Source organism: Raphanus sativus, chromosome 1, assembly GCF_000801105.2.
Source record: "Raphanus sativus cultivar WK10039 chromosome 1, ASM80110v3, whole genome shotgun sequence".
NCBI classification, from domain to species: Eukaryota; Viridiplantae; Streptophyta; class Magnoliopsida; order Brassicales; family Brassicaceae; genus Raphanus; species Raphanus sativus.
This window is the reverse complement of record NC_079511.1, coordinates 6,884,477-6,901,716: the sequence shown is the minus strand read 5'-3', so window position 1 is coordinate 6,901,716 and position 17,240 is coordinate 6,884,477. Positions and strand designations below refer to the sequence as shown.

The following is a 17,240-nucleotide window of genomic DNA, read 5'->3' as shown; positions in this document are numbered from 1 at the left end:
TAAAATATCGAAATTAGGGTTCATTGATTCGATCACGGAAGAGGAGAGAGGAGCTCTGAATCTACTATGGAGGCTGCGAAAGAAAGAGCCGGCTTGCTTGACAAGATCCTTCCTCCGGCGTTAGCAGATGCCGGCCTCGAAGATTGTGCTCTGCCGCCTGATTCTATACAGGAAGCGTTTCGCAAAGCCGCAGACGCCGTGAAATCGCGCGCGGCGTCGCTTTTCGAGCACGACGACGACGAGGAAGAAGGAGGCGGCGGTTGCGTAGCTGATCCGCGGCCGGGAACGAAGGAGGCGAAGCCAGTTCTCGGAGGTTCCGATACGATCGTCGTAGGCGGAGACGATGGAAGGGATTCTGGGCCGTGTCTGGTCGGAAAGGGCAACGGGAAGATGGAAGATGCGTTGGTGGTGGCGGGGGGAGGAGGAGAAGAAGGGAAAAGTTGCGGTGATGGTTTGAGAGATGTAGACGTTGAAGGTGTTGAGAGCAGCAGGGAGGAGAAGGATCAGAGTGAGGAAGACGAGGAAGAGGAGAAGAAGAAGCCGATTTTGGTTGAAGGATTTGTCTGAGAGTGCTCACAGTGTTTCCACGAGTCTGTGTATATAAATAAAAGTATTAGACTTTAGCAGCGTTTTGCCTCTAAAAGTCTTTAGCTTTGTCTCTCCATTGGCAATGGTGGCAAAGCTTTATGTATCAGCATGTTAAACTGGATGAAATACGATCTCTTTTTGACTTACTTGTCCTGCTTCTATTGTGCTATTTTGTCTCAAATGAAGGGATAGTTATAGCAGTAATGCAGGGAGATATGCGGCTATGAAGCTGCGCTGACTGCTGATCCTAGCAGGCATGTCTATTATATATCTGTTCTTGGAATCAATACCAAATTGAATTATATAGTTTGTGTGTTGGCGGCTGTTTCAAACATGTCTTGTGGAGAAGAAAGTATCTTCTTATTAGCTCTCGGTCTGTCAAAGGCATGTAGAAACATATTAGACAGGTGTTGTTGAGATATTATGTGTACAGAGCCAGTGCCACCGGAAATGAGAAAGTCGATTAATTGCCTTCTCTCTGTTTGCTGAGTTTGCTCATTCTTCGCATAAAAGAAAAGATGGAAGTTATGATATCATGTCTGAATGAATGTGCAGTCTTGACAAATAATGACCAGACGCCTACTTACCCTTTTTTGGTCAAACGCCTACTAACCTCTCTCTTGAAGAGAACATAATTGAAGAATACATAGCAAATGATTTAGAAAGACGGCCAAGTATCGCTCTGGCGTCAAGTATGTTCAAAGAGAAATATGAGACCATTTTGCTAGTGTTAGGGTACAGGTACACCTGAGAGGGCTAAAGCTTCTCTAGCCTACATCCACCTATGGCTCCACTCCCCAAGTACACAAGATGAGTGATGAAGAAGAAGAAGAAGAAGAAGAGTAACACTTTTGTTTAGAGAAACGAGTTATCAGTGTTGTGCGTTTGTGTTCAATCTCACTTTCTCCTATCGGAGAATGTGTATGCTTGATATATACAGTGTCATTGTTGTTTTACATATGGTCCGGTCCTTCTTGACTCAGTTGATGTTTTGGTTCCTTCCTCTCATGCTGACTTCCAAGGATTGTGTCTTCAACTTTGGTGCCACTACAAATACAAGGCCCAATTTTAGTTAAGATGGAAGGGCCCTGTCCTTATAAATTTGTCGGGTCATAACTCACACACGCGACAACACACGTCACAGTCTGAACGCTCCTCCACACGCCTTCTCCATCAACTCCAGGTTGATATCTGGTCAGAGGTCGTACTTTCCCTTCCAATCCACCTAGATTATTCCTTCATCATTTGGTCCTGACATTTTGTGGTTGTTTTGCTCTGTTGTCCACAACATGTTCGACGAAATGCGTGTATGAAAACTAACAACTCGACATCATTTTCAGGGCAATGGAGAAAAGAGATGAGGATCTGAAGAAGGCTCAGATGCTGGACGCTCGAGCCAGAAACATCAGCCACAACGTTCGCTGCACTGAGTGTGGGAGTCAGTCCATCGAAGACTCACAGGCAGATATTGCTATTCTCCTCAGACAGGTGAGTGTTTCTTTTTTACTCAAAAACATTCCAAAAGGATGAGTTTCTAAGTTAGTTTCGTTGTCATACTACTCTGATACATTTGATTATTGCAGCTGATCCGCGATGAAATAGGAGCTGGCAAAACAGACAAAGAGATCTACAGTAAGCTCGAGGATGAGTTTGGGGAGACTGTGCTTTATGCTCCAAAATTTGATATGCAGACAGCGGCATTGTGGTTAACTCCGGTCAGTTTATAGGGTCAATAAATTACTTACGGAGACGTTTAGTTTAATTTAAATGGAGTTCGGGTGTGTTTTGTTATGACAGGTTCTGATTGCTGGAGGTACTGCTGCAGGGCTGGTTTATAGTAAGCACAGGCAAAGGACAAACGTACACATCATGGCGCTGGACCTTATTAGAGGTGTTTCATTGACTCCAAAAGAGAGAGTTACCATTCTCGATCTTCTTATTCCACCTCCCCCTCCTCCCCAAGGAGTGGTTTCCCGGTTGAGGAGATGGCTTAACCTCCGTTAGTTTCTTGAGTAAGATATTGTTGTCTTAGCCAAATAAAACAATGCACACTGACTGTCTAGAAGAATCAGATAAGAACTGATTTTTGCATCTTTTACAAGCAATGTGGTCTTGCACTGAATATTCCCTGTATTTGTATTTCTTGCATTGGAGGTTATGAATAAAACAAACCTTGGCTCTCTCCATTCTATCGAAAAAATTGGCAAGTAAAGTGTCAAGAGAAAACTTAAAATGGAGCTTTTAGAGATACTGAGATTGAGGCCCTGTGAAACGGACTTGAGCATTTAGGTTTGGTTACATTCTAGTAACCCCTTTTGAACTTTATTTCACATTATAGATAGCAAAAGCTTACACTTAGTTGCAGAACCCCTTGGGAAAATGGTTCAGTTATATACGATCTATAGGTCATAGTTTACCGAGTATCATCAGTGAGAGCCTGTTTCTAAAGATAACTTCATGACCAAACAAATTCACTCTTCAGGACGACGGCAAATACATTCTACTCCCAGCGGTTCCTGTCCATATATGGTCAAAACGCAACTTGGTGAACTACACTTCCCAAACCACCTAACATAAAAGGCTGAGATCAAGCTGTTTACCTCTGTACCGTCAAACTCGTAGCGAACAAAGAACACGCAGTTACAACTCCTGTGATCATGAACCCCTCTCTTGATGTTCACAACATGAGCATCACAGTACAGTGCTTCATCCTCCCTCTCCTGCTCATTAACCACCACCCCATGTTTCCATTCTTATATATTTTAAATTTCTTTTTGTTTCCATTCAATTAAATCAAAGGTTAGGTTTACCTGGAAGCACAGAAGCAAGTCTCCAACCTTCACTCTCCCACACTCTGATGGTACTACAGGAATAGACCGCTCACGCACTGACGTGTTCACGTTCACCCACTCATCGTGTCGGTTGTCGAACCCAGAAAACCGGACACGCACTTCCTGTTGCAGAGACGCTCTCTAAGTTGCAAAAAAAAATCAGCCATTGAGCAAAAGAGACGAGCCCTTACCAGTTCACCAGTGCGAAGATATCTATAAGTCATGAACGAAGCCACGTCATACCTGAAAGAGAAGATACAAAAAACACAAAAGGTACATTACATTCTTAACATTAGGCTTGTGAAAAAAGGTGCTTTGTCAAACGTTCAGAATGAACATATGCTAAAGGTAGGGGTAGGGGCATTGCTTGTTAAGTTAACAACCAACAGGGAACATATAGTACACTCCATGTTTCTGACTTTGGACAGTTTTTAACAAAGTCTTGTGCTAAACGTGTGTATGTTGCCAAGTTAGAGTGCTAACCACGCGTCATCCCTTGCAGATTTAGCCTCAAAAGCGAGATCAGACACATCAGAGGCCTTACCTGTTTACCCCAAACAAAAAAAATATTAAAGTGATTAAGGAAGAAGGATAGGCGTTAATGAAAAAGAATGCACACACAAGAAAAAGGAAACTAGCCTTTCAGTCTTTCACCACCACATGTAACAGTTTCAGGGATTCTGACAGAACCACCACCACCGAGATTTGATAAGTCAACAATCTGCAAAGGGGAAGATGGCACAGTCTTGGACTTGGGTTGGTTTTCCTTCTCTAGCCTCCCCTGAAACCAACCCTGTACCTGAAAAAAAGAACATCATCTCAAAGAACAAAAGGTTAACTTCTTCTGAGCTCATTGCGTTTGTATGTAAGGAAAGGATAAAGAGACTCACTTGTTTCCATGTTATTGATGATTTTCCCTTCCGATTCACTGAGCAACTTTTGATTCCGACCGAAGTTAAATCATTGAACAGACATAAACAGTTAAAACATCTAGCATGTTTTACAAAAAAAAAAAAACATCTAGCATGGAAATAAAAAGCATATTTATACAAATAAATATAATTACATAACAAAAGAGGACTTGCATGATCTCAATAAAATACCTAAAAGAGGAGGCAACCGTTTGACAGAAGTCTTTGAGGAGAGATTGATCACCGAGCTCCTTGAACAGAGTCTCCATGTCTACAATCTTCGCAGACAGATTTAAGAGCAATATTTTAAAGGTTACTACATCGCTTGAAACTCTTAAATCTATGAAGATATAAAAATCAAATAGACCTCGGCCAAGGTGAAATCGGTGAAATAGTGGGAGGAATCTTCGGGAGCATCCATTCTCGGAGAACAAACAAGTTGGTTTGCTGATTTGCTACTCTGTTAAGTAGTGTTCAGAATCAGTGTGATGGGTGTTAATTGATATATCAGAGAGATTGAGATGAGATGGGCCCAGAATGAAGACTAATCTTCTATATGGGCTTTCTCGTTTCTATATAGGCCTGTGACCTGGTATTTGGAATTATTTGATCTTAAATGAGTTTTAAAAGATTTTTATTGAATTATATAATTAGATTTTAATTTTATATAAATCATATTAGAATTTTATCTAGAATTATATAATTTTTATTTTATATTTTTAACTACGAAATATGCCCAAATATTTTTCAAAATGGTTATTTAAAATATTTTAATAATAATATGTTTTAAAATTATAAGACTTTAGTAACATTTACATTTACAAAAATTATATTTAAATAGCAGATGATATTTTTACAGTTGTATCCTCAGATTAATTAAAGAGAAAATTGTAGTTGCCCAATTCCCCCTTAATTAAATACATCCTTCTAAGTTCATATTTAAGTATTTAACCTTCAATTTTCCTGACATTAGATGATTAATATTTAATTAGAATCAATAATATATTTATTGTCTACGCCAGCAGCAAAACAGGTTTCGGATGAAATTCCAAAAAAAAGCAGTTATAATTGTCTTCCGACGTGAAGACAGATGGTGTGAAAACTCTACCTCGGGGAATCTTCCTCTTGGCAAACGATTAATCAAATATGATTAAGAGTAATCAAATATCATATTTTCATCGCCACAATGATGTTTCTGCGTTTCCTTCACGACAATGATTAAAACAAATGTATCTTGTTTTGCAACTTCATGAAATTTCAGGTCAACACATCAATACAATTCTGCACAAAGAAAGAAAAATTAACAGATTAAAAATAATAATAACAGATGGCGCCTCAATTATTTCACATGTCGAACATAATACGTACATAACAAAACTATACTACAATTACTACAAACACTGAAAAACAGAACACTCAAACTTATTCTATGGACAGTTAGAACACTATCTTAAATCATTCATCTCAATGTTCTAAGGCCTAGATTTACAAAAAAAATGTCTAAGGCCTCCTAGGTACCATATTTATATTTATACAAAGAAAGCCCTACCCAATGTCAAAAAAAAAAAAAGCCCTACCTACAGAGGCTATAATTATTATTTATATAAATAAAAGTTCTGAAGTCTATGCAGTTGAACGTTAACGTTTCTTTCTAGAGAGTTTTTTACTGACTTTTCTAAAGTCTGTACAGGTGAACATAACGTGTCTTTTTTGTACTGGGATTTTTTTTTGGTCAACTTTTACTGGGATTTCTTAAGTCCATAATATCAAATGTCTCTCTCAAATTGAAAAAAAAAAATTGGCCAAAACAAAATTGAAAAAGTCTCTCAAATTATAAAAGACCTGATAGATAAAATAAAAAGTGGTTCACAAAGAACAGTTTTCTGATTGTATTAGACAATCAATTAGTTTCCAAGAAAACAGAACGTGTGCCGTTAATACGATAACTAATAATGCGATTAATCAAATATCATATTTTTATTTAATCACAGCTAATCCTCCTTTTGGCATCTTACTTCTTTCTCCCCCCGACAATCAAGGTAGACCCGTGATTTCTCCCATGCAAGATTCGTTTATTTAGATATTTGTATCAATATTTTAGAAAAATAAAATAAAACGCTGGTTAAATAAACGTGCTCTAAAATATTTTTTAATGTAGTTGAAAAAATGGCAAAGAGCCTGAGCGGCGACCTAACCAAGGCACATCATCATCTGTCATTTATTTTAGGATTTTGCACACAGTTTCATGGCTGTCATTCTCGTGGTACAGTTTTGTTACAGTTCTGCATTGTAATTAACTCTCGTTTTATCATATTACCACTATCAATCATTTTTTTTTTGCTTGAAACCACTATCAATCATGTTTCCAGTGCGTTTCTTTAATTCATGAATCTTTTAAAGTAAAGCCACCTTTATATAATAGTTTACGAAAGAAGGTGAGGCAAAGACAAAACAAATAAAGCCAAAAAAAATTAGCAACCAGGCTTGACCACCAGCTACCTCATTTGGCACCATAGTAATTACAGACGTATCATATAATTCATATCAAATATTTAACTGTGTATGATTGATTTTAAGCAGCCATTATCCTCCCACATGGATTATTCTGTTTAAAAAGGTTCCATTATCACATAAATTTCTAAAATAATCACAACTTTAATGGCTCAATCAATTGCAGATATTTTATTTTATTTTGTTTCGTCTTGTTTAAATAAAGTGTTAAAAAGCAGCAGAACAGTATCAAAGGTAGACAACGTTGACTTGTCAAAGTCGTTACTCTTCTTCCTCTTTCAATTTGGCGGACTTTGACAATGTCTTTGCTGTGTTTTTTCCTCGAAGGATAGTATTATTGGCCATCGACCAAAAAAAAGGATTAGTACAGTATTATATTCCGTTGCTTTATGCTATTTAATATCTGAATTGCTTTAGGGGGAACCAACGATCTTCTTCTTCTATTTTCTTCTCTCTCTCTTACAGTCACAACCATAAGCCGAAGTGTGAAAAAAGAAGAAAAAGAGGAAGAAACTAACATCTAAGAATCAAGAACGAGTGATGGATTACGATCCAGCTCAAGCTATGAGCAGAGGAGGTAGCATGCGGCAAAGCATAAGCCGTAGCGTAAGCAGAGCCAGCAGAAACATCGAGGACATATTCTCGTCAAGCACAAGACGAACCAAGTCAACCAACGAAGACGAAGAGGCTCTCAAATGGGCAGCCATCGAGAAACTCCCGACATACAACCGTCTCCGGACGAGCCTCATGCCCGCCCTAGGAGAAGACGACGTCTACGGCAACCAAATCCTCAACAAAGAAGTCGACGTCACCAAGCTCGACGGCGAAGAGCGCGCCAAGTTCATCGACGTGGTCTTCAAAGTCGCGGAGCAAGACAACGAACGGATCTTGACCAAGCTCAGGAACAGGATCGACAGAGTCGGGATAACGCTTCCGACCGTGGAAATGAGGTACGACCATTTGACTGTGAAAGCTGACTGTTACACGGGGGATAGGTCTCTTCCTTCGCTTACTAACACGGTGAGGAACATGGGGGAGTCACTTCTTGGCCTTGTCGGGATCCATCTCGCTAAGAAAGCGCAACTTACGATTCTTAAAGATGTTTCTGGGATTGTTAAACCTTCGAGGATGACGCTTTTGTTGGGTCCTCCTTCCTCTGGGAAGACATCGCTTTTGTTGGCTCTTGCTGGGAAGCTAGACAAGTCTCTTGACGTCTCAGGGGAAGTAACTTACAATGGTTACCGCCTCAACGAGTTTGTTCCTATCAAAACCTCTGCTTACATTAGCCAGAACGATCTTCATGTCGGTATCATGACCGTTAAGGAGACTCTTGATTTCTCTGCTAGATGTCAAGGCGTTGGTACCCGTTATGGTATAACTCATACAACTTTTTTTTTATAATTGTTATTCTCTTGTCAAATGAACAAGTTTCTTGTGTGAGAAGTTATGTAGTCTAATGGTTTCTTGTATGACAAGTTATGTAGTCTAATGGTATCTATCTACTATGGCAGATCTATTGAACGAGCTGGCGAGGAGAGAAAAGGATGCTGGGATCTTTCCTGAAGCTGATGTTGACTTGTTCATGAAGGCATCTGCTGCTCAAGGAGTCAAGAGTAGTCTCATCACCGACTACACTCTCAAAGTTAGACTCTTTCAACATTAAACCTTATTTCAAAATTCAAATAGATTACGGTTCTTATATGATCATATAGTCTGTCGCTTATGTTATAATATAATACTTATAAATGTTTCTTACTAAATCTTTGATGAAACAGATTCTAGGACTTGACATATGCAAGGACACAATAGTTGGAGATGACATGATGAGAGGTATCTCAGGAGGTCAGAAGAAGCGTGTGACAACCGGTGAGATGATCGTCGGACCAACTAAGACGCTGTTCATGGATGAGATATCCACAGGGCTTGACAGCTCCACAACTTTCCAAATCGTGAAATGTTTGCAACAGATCGTTCACCTCACGGAAGCTACCGTGGTCATATCTCTTCTTCAGCCTGCTCCTGAGACGTTTGATTTGTTCGATGATATTATCCTGTTGTCGGAAGGACAGATTGTGTACCAGGGAGCTAGAGACCACATTGTTGAGTTCTTTGAGAGCTTTGGCTTCAAGTGCCCTGAAAGAAAAGGAACAGCTGATTTCTTACAAGAGGTAAAATACTCATTTCTCTTAGCTATATTTCTACCAGTGCGAAATGCTGTCTCAAATTATTTATAAACCCTGTTAAAAATGATACTAACAGTATATTTGACATGTAATGAGGTAGTTTTTAAAGTTCATATTTATATATATATTTAACGTTTTTTTGAAACTATAACTTCTAAATTTAGTAACATATTTTAAAACTTAAAAATTTGGACCATATTTTTTTTACATTTTGTTTAGACTTGAGTTTTGTTCAATAGTTCCACTTGCACATGGTATTAGGACTGCATGATTCATACTCTCATACATAACATACCAATGACACTTTACGTGTGGAACAGGTTACCTCTAAGAAAGATCAAGAGCAGTACTGGGTGGATCCAAACAGACCTTACAGATACATCACAGTGCCGGAGTTCGCCAGCAAGTTCAAAACGTTCCATGTTGGTAACAAGCTCTCCAACGAGCTATCGGTACCGTTCGATAAATCCAAAGGCCACAAAGCAGCTCTAGTGTTCGACAAGTACTCAGTGAAGACGTCTGAGCTTCTCAAAACCTGTTGGGACAAGGAGTGGATGCTCATGAAGCGTAACTCCTTCTTCTACATCTTCAAGACAGTCCAAATCATCATCATCGCCGCGATCCTGTCAACTGTTTTCCTCAGAACAGAGATGGACACAAGGAACGTGGCTGACGCGAACATGTACATGGGTGCACTCCTGTTCGGTCTTATTGTCAACATGTTCAACGGTCTTGCCGAGATGGCTATGACGATACAGAGACTTCCCGTGTTCTACAAGCAAAGAGATCTCTTGTTTCACCCTCCTTGGACATACACGCTTCCCACTTTCTTGCTAGGGATCCCAATCTCCATCTTCGAGACAACTGCATGGATGGTGGTGACTTATTACTCCATAGGATTTGCACCGGAGGCAGAACGGTTCTTCAAACAGTTCCTCATTATATTCCTGATCCAGCAAATGGCTGCTGGGATATTCAGGTTCATTGCGTCTATCTGTAGAACCATGACCATAGCTAACACAGGTGGTATGCTCGCTCTTCTAGTCGTGTTCGTGACCGGTGGTTTCCTTCTTCCTCGCCGCGAGATCCCGGTTTGGTGGAGGTGGGCTTTTTGGGCCTCTCCACTTTCATACGGTTTCAATGCCATAAGCGTCAATGAACTGTTCGCTCCTAGATGGATGAACAAAATGGTAACTCTTCCGTTACTATATTTTTTTTATAATCATAACTGCAAAGCTTACTCATGTTGTTGTTGTACATGCAGTCTTCAGACAACACGACGAGGTTAGGGACGACGATGCTTACCATGTGGGATGTGTTTGATGACAAGAACTGGTACTGGATAGGGATTGGAGGCTTGTTTGGTTTTGCTGTCCTCTTCAACGGTCTTTTCACACTTGCACTTTCTTATCTTGACCGTAAGTTCCCTTTTTTAGTATTACTACTACTCCCACCAGCTCATTAAAAAGAATACTAATGTATATATATCATCACAACAGCACTTGGCAAGCCACAAGCTATACTCCCAAAAGAAGAAGATGAATCCAAGAGTAAGTTATTCCTCTGTTTTATACAATAACTTGTATGAAAAAAAAAAGTTTAACAATTTTAATATTTGTAAAACAGAGGAGATTCCAATGGAGAATGTGAACGCCAAGAAAGGAATGGTTCTTCCTTTCACTCCACTAGCTCTGTCCTTTGACGATGTTAAATACTATGTTGACATGCCTGCGGTAATCTTTTTGAAACACTAGTTTGATTTCTTTTTATATTATTTTTTGGTTACTAAGTGGGAAAAAAATACTCATATAAAACTCTGATGATGCAGGAAATGAGAGACCAAGGAGTTCAAGAAACAAGACTGCAACTACTAAAAGGAGTAACAAGCACGTTTAGGCCAGGAGTGTTGACCGCCTTGATGGGAGTGAGTGGTGCGGGGAAGACAACACTGATGGACGTTTTGGCCGGGAGAAAGACAGGAGGGTACATAGAAGGAGACATAAGAGTGTCTGGTTTCCCAAAGAAACAAGAGACGTTCGCTAGAATCTCTGGTTACTGCGAACAAACAGACATTCATTCTCCACAGGTTACCGTAAGAGAATCGCTCATCTTCTCTGCTTTCCTTCGCCTTGCTAAGGATGTAAGCAAAGAGGAGAAAATGATGTTTGTGGACCAAGTGATGGAACTGGTTGAGTTGGTTGACTTGAAAGACGCCATCGTGGGTTTACCTGGAGTCACTGGACTCTCCACTGAACAGAGAAAGAGGCTAACGATCGCTGTTGAGCTTGTGGCCAACCCTTCGATCATCTTCATGGACGAGCCTACTTCAGGTTTGGATGCTAGAGCAGCTGCCATCGTGATGAGGGCTGTGAGGAACACGGTGGACACGGGGAGAACTGTGGTCTGCACCATCCACCAACCTAGCATTGATATCTTCGAGGCGTTTGATGAGTTGCTACTAATGAAGAGAGGAGGACAAGTGATCTACTCTGGTCCTTTGGGCAAAGACTCTCACAAGATTGTTGAGTACTTTGAAGCCATTCCCGGAGTGCCAAAGATTCCTGAAAAATACAATCCAGCCACTTGGATGCTTGAAGCTAGCTCCCTTGCCGCCGAGTTGAAGCTTGGTGTTGACTTTGCTGAGCTATACAAGTCTTCTTCCTTATGCCAGTAAGTACATAAACATAACAATAATATTCTATAAGAACCATAATTAATTGGGCGCATCCATAGCCAGTCCAAAATTGGACTGGGCTAGCCGATGGACGGCCCGCCCAGTTGACACCTCTCTAGGATTGACATGAAATCTAACTAACATGAATTGTTGACACAGGCGAAACAAGCAGCTGGTACAAGAACTTAGTGTGCCACCACAAGGAGCATCTGATCTCTACTTTGCCACACAGTTTTCACAGGACACATGGGGACAATACAAATCATGTCTATGGAAGCAGTGGTGGACTTACTGGAGATCACCTGACTACAACGTTGTCCGGTTCATCTTCACCTTAGCAACAGCTCTTATGATAGGTTCCATCTTTTGGCAAATCGGAGGCAAGAGATCAAACGTACAAGACCTGACGATGGTGTTAGGAGCAATCTACTCAGCGGTTATATTCGTTGGAGTAAACAACTGCTCCACGGTGCAACCGATGGTGGCGGTAGAACGTTCGGTGTTCTACAGAGAGAAAGCAGCTGGAATGTACTCAGCTATACCTTACGCTATCTCCCAAGTGACCTGCGAGCTACCTTACGTCTTCATCCAGACCACGTACTACTCACTCATCGTCTACGCGATGATTGGATTCGAGTGGAAAGCTTCCAAGTTCTTCTGGTTCCTCTTCATCAACTACACTTCTTTCCTCTACTGGACTTACTACGGCATGATGACTGTCTCCCTCACCCCTAACCACCAAGTTGCTTCCATCTTTGCATCAGCGTTTTATGGTATCTTTAACCTCTTCTCCGGCTTCTTTATCCCAAGACCTAAAATCCCCAAGTGGTGGATATGGTATTACTGGATCTGCCCTGTCGCTTGGACCATATACGGTTTGATCACCTCTCAGTACGGTGACGTTGATACTCCCATTGCTTTCCCTGGCGGTCCTTCTAACCTCACTGTGAAACAGTACCTTAAAGACCAGTATGGTTTTGAGGAGAGCTTCATGGGACCTGTTGCAGCTGTCCTTGTTATTTTCCCTGTCTTCTTTGCCTTTGTCTTCGCCTTCTGCATTAAGACTCTCAACTTCCAGACTAGATAAACCCCTACTCTCTGTCTTTTTTTGTTGTTGTAATAAAACTCTTTCTTCTTTTATTATTTGTGATATATTGAAATTTGTGATAATAAAAGTAATTACCACATGAGGTTTGTTCTCTAGAATTTATTTAATTATTTCTTAAAACAAAAACAAGTGAGGATATTAATTTATGTACAATGAATTCTCAAAATCTAAAATATATATATTAAATCATACAGATTTATTAATGAATTTGATTTTACAACAGAAATGATGTAAATTAGAATTTTTCTTGTTAAACAAATACTGAAATCTGAGTGAAAACATCCAGATTGTAAAATTAGTTAAAATCAGAAAGACTTCAAATATATTTGAATTTTTAAATTTGATTCAGAACTTTAAATTAGTTAAAATATTTTTTTTGAGCAACCATAAAAAATAATTATTAGTGAAAATATAAAAACGATAAAACCTTTTTTCTGAAGTTTATGGTAACTGGACTCGGACCGCCAAAGAAAACTACGGCCCAACAATACCGAATCGTTTTAAAGCCCATATAAAAAAATATTCGTCTCTTCTAAGAATGTGTTAAGGGTTTTCGAGTGAACTTCTTTGCAAGCTGCGACAATGGGAGACACCGCCTTGGAGAAGACCGCCCAAGAGCTACGGCACGAGATCGATGAGCTTCGCCGTCAGCAGCGCGAGGTACTATCATCATCTATCTCCACCTCAATCTAACAACTGTCAGTTTTGAATCTTCATCCTAAGTCTCTTTTTTTTTGGTATCGTAAATCAGATTACGGAGAGGCTTCGCGATCCTCGTGGAATCCGACGAGGAGGAGGACACCCAGGCGCTGGTCCTCGCAACCAAGCCCGTAGAGGCTTTCTTCGACCTGTAATTTTTACTTTCCTTTCGCCTTCGTATCGTTCTCTTCTTTGAGATTGTGTTAATAATAGGTTAATCTGATTTTGAAGGCGGAGAGGAATGACGTAGAGGATGAGCCTCCTGCTAAAAGGAGATTGTCTTCCGCCGTTGTTAAGGTATCAGAAGACTCTCTTGCTGAGAAAGTAATACATTCTTATTGATAGATCGTAAAAAAAAGTGTTTTTATTTTTTTGTAATTATTAGGAGACTCAGGTCGAAGGTGAAGATGTTAGTAAGGTTGCTGATGGCAACGAAACGAATGTTTCAGCTGGTGAAAATGGGAACTCTGATCGAAGTGATAAGAAGCTAGAGCGTCAGCACCGTGGAGGTTGGTCTCAGAGGGATGCAGGACATAGAGGGAACAAGAAGGTTATCAGTTACCTCATAGCCTTGTCAAGTTGTCATAAAGAGCATCTATTTACTCGTTTTATATTGTGGGGGTTTACTCAATAGTCTTCGTTGCTCTATTTTTCAGGGTTTTGAAGATATGGCATTGCCTGAGCCTGCACCAAGGAATTTACCTAAGAATGAGGATCCTAAACTGGTTAATAGGAACAGAAGAATGCTTGGGAATCTTCTAGGGACTTTGGAGGTATTCGTTGTCAAATAACATGGAGATAGCTCTCATACTCATTGTTCTTTAGTATCTCCTGGATTAGCTTGTTTCATGTCAGATGAGTCGTTCTTTATTCAAGTTTCTGTAGTCTCACTTTTTTACATTCATTTCCCTTCTGCAGAGGTTCAGAAAAGAAGATAAACAGCTTTCTGGAACAGATGCCTATGCTCGACGGTCCGCTGCGTTACAAAAGGTAAGCACAGACTCATATTCACATGGTTTGTTTCATGTACAAAACCCAGATACGAGATATTTTATTAAGCTATTGCTGTTTAGTTAGGGGAACTGTCACTTTATTGTACTTGGATGTCATAGTCTTCATCTTCTAGCCAATACAGCATTGGCCTCTAGTTTATTTTGACATGAGTGGCATTGTAAAGGAGCATAAATCTATCTCGATATGATTTATTTTTGAAACTGAATCTGCTCGACCTAATATTGCTAAGATGTTAGGTGTAAGTAATAATCATATGTCTATGTCCAGTCAGGAGTGAGGTTATGTCTAAATGGCTTTCTTAGTTTTACTATGCATTAACCGTGTATCCTTCCTACTTTTGTAGGCTGAGCAAAAGGCTCGTGAAGAAAGTGAGCGACTGAGACTGCAAGAGCGTGAGACTCTGAGTGAAAAGAGGAGAAGAGATCTTGTAAGCGCTCAGCTATTCTTACTTTCTATTCCAAAGGGCATTCTTGTGTACTAGCATTCTGATATACATTTTAACTTGTCAATCAGACACTTCGAGCCCGTGTTGCTGCTAAAGCAGAACAAAAGGAGTTGGAACTGCTATTCCTTCGGTGGTGTGAGCAGAAGAAAAAACTTGGCAATTTCATAAGGTAGTGTTGAGATTCTGTTTTTATTTCCATAGTACCCTTACTTCCTCTGCATGATGAATCCTAATGATGAGTTTGCTATTCATTATTTGCAGGTTATTTTTAATTTCGGTCCAAAGTGTGCATATTCACAATTTAATAGAAGAAAAGATAAGTTTCCATTCACGTGCATACAAATGTTGATGGGGCAAGGCCATAGGTAGAAATTGCTAGCTGATTTATAGGTTTCTGTTAATAATCTTTTTTGATTACATGTGGACGGCTGTTTCAGGACTAAAGCAGAGCCACAGATATACTATGCACCAACGAGGCCTTTGGAAGAAGATACAACTGAGGCAGAGCAACGCAAAGAGCAGGTAAAATGTTTCTTTTTGTGTGTGAATGAATGTGTTGACATGCATGCGATGTGATATTGACATGTGATTGGTGACGTGTGGGTGCAGACATTCTTAGAATGGAAAGCGGCAAGGAGACAAGAGGTGAGCGAGTATCAAAAGGAGATAGAAGAGCGATATCTGGGTAACGTGGAGAAAGAGCTGGAAAAGTGGGAAAACGCAAGGAAGGCGAGGAAAGCAAGCAACGGGGATATGAATTTGCAGGAAACAATGGACAAGGAGTTAGAGACGCATATAATGGAGCACGGACCAAAGAAGAGGAAGATACCTGGAGGAGGAGGAGATGAAGAGGAGGAAGAAGATGAAGTAGAGGATATCAACGGTGGCGAGGATGAAATGACAATGGATGATGTACTGGAAGAGGGAGATGGAAACGACAACAAAGAAGTGGCAACTGATACTGCGGAAGCAGAAGCAGTGGAAGGAGAAATTGAACAATAAATCGTCAAAGGTCTTAGTGTGTGTTGTTCTTGATCCTTGTGTGTAGTACACCTGGAGTTTACGAGTTAGAAGAAGACTATGCTGGACTATGATATTGTAAAAGGGATTTTGCCTTTGTGCTGTGATTTTTAATTTATGTATAAACTAGTTTTGGCCTTAACTTTGCATTAGTATTATTACGTATGAAACTCAAGCTTGCCACTCAAGGAAGAGTAATGTGTTACAGTACACGGTCAAAGATAACAACTCTTCCAAGCAAAAAAAAAAGAAAGAACTCGTTTAAGAAATCGTCTCTACAGCTAAATCTGATTATGACACGTGTCATCAGAAGTGGTTACTCCTCCAATCTAACGGACCACCTTCATCGCCTACGATCATGCCTTCTCTCCACGGTGATGGCGAAACTTCTTCAACCCTCGGCGACTCTGCTGGTGTACGACCAAGAAAGGAGGCGTAAGGCTGTGGTGCCGGTGAGAATCTTGAATCCACAGCATACGGAGACTCTGCCGGCGAATCGACAACGGGAGGCAAATCAACGGAAAGTTCAGGAGACGAAGGCGTCGTGAGCGAAAGAAGACCGTCGACGCCGTGCACGGCGAGATGTTGACCGTAGAACAAACCGGGGAGGAGAATGCGAACACCGTCAAGATAAACCGATTCGTTGGACGAAGAAGACTTGCTGAGCAGGAGGTGGTGAGAGGGAAGCAGCGACGGGAGAGAGGTGGCGTTAGGGAGGGATCGGAGATCGGAGAACGGGAGGCGGACTGGTACGGAGTGGAGGCGGAGGGTGGAGACGTAGAAGGAGAAAGAACGAGTCATGTCGAGGTCGTAAAGCGTGGAGTCGGTGGGGGCGAAGAGCGTGAGCGACTCGACGGAGAGTAGATCGAAGAGGAGATCGGAGGTTACGACGGCGTTGGCGAAGAGAGCTCGGCCTCTGACGCGGAGCACCGTGATGGCTCTTTCCAGCTCTTCCAGAGGAACGCCGGCGGATGGGTGAGGGAAACAGAGGATGAGAGCAACGAGAAAGATGGCGCAGGAGAACGAGATAGTCGCCATTGCTGTTTACTTGCGAGGTTGAAGAGAGCGAGAGAGAAGATGGAAGAAAGAAGAAGAAAGCGGTTATGAGTTTGTTATATAGGGAAGAGAAGGGACCGTTAAGGCGGTTATGAGTTTGTTATTTAGTTTCCCGCGCTTAGGAGATTTGATTATTGAGTTTTTTTTTTTTTTTTGGTCACAAATCCACTAGACTAAGGATACTTTTTTTTGATTATTGA

At 40.7% G+C, this 17,240-nt stretch overlaps 6 protein-coding genes across 9 annotated transcripts; 4 read left to right on the top strand and 2 right to left on the bottom strand.

Annotated features, from left to right (window-relative positions):
- Positions 1 to 10: 10 nt before the first annotated feature.
- LOC108850742 (uncharacterized) lies at positions 11 to 734 on the top strand. The gene has a single exon (XM_018624223.2). It carries the CDS (start codon positions 67 to 69, stop codon positions 565 to 567), a length of 501 nt encoding a protein of 166 aa, XP_018479725.1. The 5' UTR covers positions 11 to 66; the 3' UTR covers positions 568 to 734.
- An 851-nt stretch (positions 735 to 1,585) lies between these two features.
- On the top strand, positions 1,586 to 2,768 carry LOC108850751 (cytochrome c-type biogenesis CcmH-like mitochondrial protein). Of its 3 annotated transcripts, none has more exons than XM_057007917.1 (4): positions 1,586 to 1,771; positions 1,929 to 2,076; positions 2,172 to 2,303; positions 2,386 to 2,768. In XM_057007917.1, the coding sequence occupies exons 2-4, from the start codon at positions 1,933 to 1,935 to the stop codon at positions 2,590 to 2,592; spliced, it is 483 nt and encodes a 160-aa protein (XP_056863897.1). In that variant the 5' UTR covers positions 1,586 to 1,771; positions 1,929 to 1,932; the 3' UTR covers positions 2,593 to 2,768. The 3 variants fall into 3 exon arrangements, with proteins under 3 accessions (XP_056863897.1, XP_018479734.1, XP_056863901.1); XM_018624232.2 differs by having other exon boundaries at positions 1,602 to 1,789; XM_057007921.1 differs by lacking the exon at positions 1,586 to 1,771 and adding an exon at positions 1,806 to 1,836.
- Positions 2,769 to 2,872: 104 nt separating this feature from the next.
- On the bottom strand, positions 2,873 to 5,801 carry LOC108850724 (protein SAWADEE HOMEODOMAIN HOMOLOG 1). 2 transcript variants are annotated; one of them, XR_008944871.1, is made up of 10 exons: positions 5,439 to 5,801; positions 4,698 to 4,790; positions 4,523 to 4,608; positions 4,310 to 4,355; positions 4,059 to 4,218; positions 3,903 to 3,963; positions 3,611 to 3,662; positions 3,400 to 3,542; positions 3,189 to 3,320; positions 2,873 to 3,104 (listed from the first exon to the last, which is right to left on the bottom strand). XR_008944871.1 is itself a non-coding variant. In XM_018624212.2 (10 exons), the coding sequence occupies exons 2-10, from the start codon at positions 4,749 to 4,751 to the stop codon at positions 3,060 to 3,062; spliced, it is 768 nt and encodes a 255-aa protein (XP_018479714.1). In that variant the 5' UTR covers positions 4,752 to 4,790; positions 5,439 to 5,794; the 3' UTR covers positions 2,873 to 3,059. The 2 variants fall into 2 exon arrangements, 1 of the variants encoding a protein (XP_018479714.1); XM_018624212.2 differs by having other exon boundaries at positions 3,189 to 3,308; positions 3,399 to 3,542; positions 5,439 to 5,794.
- Positions 5,802 to 7,252: 1,451 nt separating this feature from the next.
- On the top strand, positions 7,253 to 12,885 carry LOC108863317 (ABC transporter G family member 35). The gene is made up of 9 exons (XM_018637704.2): positions 7,253 to 8,213; positions 8,353 to 8,483; positions 8,617 to 9,009; positions 9,345 to 10,214; positions 10,289 to 10,442; positions 10,524 to 10,574; positions 10,651 to 10,757; positions 10,853 to 11,694; positions 11,858 to 12,885. Exons 1-9 carry the CDS (start codon positions 7,382 to 7,384, stop codon positions 12,783 to 12,785), a joined length of 4,308 nt encoding a protein of 1,435 aa, XP_018493206.1. The 5' UTR covers positions 7,253 to 7,381; the 3' UTR covers positions 12,786 to 12,885.
- A 436-nt stretch (positions 12,886 to 13,321) lies between these two features.
- LOC108841810 (uncharacterized) lies at positions 13,322 to 16,126 on the top strand. The gene is made up of 10 exons (XM_018614610.2): positions 13,322 to 13,466; positions 13,558 to 13,656; positions 13,737 to 13,802; positions 13,891 to 14,055; positions 14,162 to 14,278; positions 14,424 to 14,495; positions 14,863 to 14,946; positions 15,033 to 15,133; positions 15,402 to 15,486; positions 15,574 to 16,126. Exons 1-10 carry the CDS (start codon positions 13,389 to 13,391, stop codon positions 15,964 to 15,966), a joined length of 1,260 nt encoding a protein of 419 aa, XP_018470112.2. The 5' UTR covers positions 13,322 to 13,388; the 3' UTR covers positions 15,967 to 16,126.
- On the bottom strand, positions 15,847 to 17,155 carry LOC108856702 (fasciclin-like arabinogalactan protein 19). The gene has a single exon (XM_018630570.2). The coding sequence runs from the start codon at positions 17,020 to 17,022 to the stop codon at positions 16,291 to 16,293; it is 732 nt and encodes a 243-aa protein (XP_018486072.2). The 5' UTR covers positions 17,023 to 17,155; the 3' UTR covers positions 15,847 to 16,290.
- Between the last annotated feature and the right edge of the window lie 85 nt (positions 17,156 to 17,240).